General features: G+C 48.5%; 1 protein-coding gene across 3 annotated transcripts in view; it reads left to right on the top strand.

The window, feature by feature from the left end:
* LOC128873978 (solute carrier organic anion transporter family member 74D) overlaps positions 1-695 on the top strand; it is a 113,690-nt gene that overhangs the window by 94,412 nt on the left and 18,583 nt on the right. For all 3 annotated transcript variants that reach the window (XM_054118100.1, XM_054118099.1, XM_054118101.1), the window contains one exon: positions 174-296. In XM_054118100.1, the coding sequence (XP_053974075.1) occupies positions 174-296 (123 nt within the window). The remainder of the gene's footprint in view (positions 1-173; positions 297-695) is intronic.

The raw sequence follows: 695 nt of genomic DNA, 5'->3' as shown, positions 1-695 counted from the left end.
TTAAATCACAAGAAACTTCATCACCCGTGCATATCTGATGACTCGATCCTCTATAATACCATCATCCAAAAATTTTCCTTTCAATTCGCCCATCGGACGCCATTGACGCCAACCGAGCAAACTTCCCAGCAACGCGAAAGAGAGAAAAAAGGAGATGGAATTCGATGTTTCAGGTTTGGTGCTAATATCCGCCATGCTGGTGCTGGTCAGCCTCGGAATGTTCGCGTTCCCGACGCGACTGCCCGCGAGCAGAACGCCGCCAAAACGTCCGGACTCCAAAAAGCCTAGTCTCAGAGGTAAGCCCTGATTTATTATCGCGACGCGAATTGTTCGTCAAGGGAAGCTGGTGTTTAAGCACGAGCCATCGGATCAGAGGCGGTTTAATTTGATTTTATGGCTTCCCGTAAGCCGTTCAGCCCGTGTCTCGTGGCTGGCCCCGTGAAATTGCCCAGCGAAGATTCAACGGAGAAGATAAAAGTATCATCGATCCTTCCAGGCCTTCCATTAACTCTTTGCGGTACGAGTTTTCGAATTTCAATGCGTTTTCATCGATCCCCGCTCGGCGTAGAACCGCAAAGGATCGCAGAGTGGACTTGGTGGTATACCCAAGATCTACAAGTGAAAGCATAGTAGGTTTCTGGAATTTTTAAAAATTTTGGATCCGTAGTAGGCCTCTTCCTTCCGCCTGGAAACCT

This window comes from Hylaeus volcanicus, chromosome 3 (genome assembly GCF_026283585.1).
Source record: "Hylaeus volcanicus isolate JK05 chromosome 3, UHH_iyHylVolc1.0_haploid, whole genome shotgun sequence".
Classification (NCBI taxonomy): domain Eukaryota; kingdom Metazoa; phylum Arthropoda; class Insecta; order Hymenoptera; family Colletidae; genus Hylaeus; species Hylaeus volcanicus.
The sequence above is the reverse complement of the archived record's forward strand: the minus strand, read 5'-3'. Positions and strand labels throughout refer to the sequence as shown.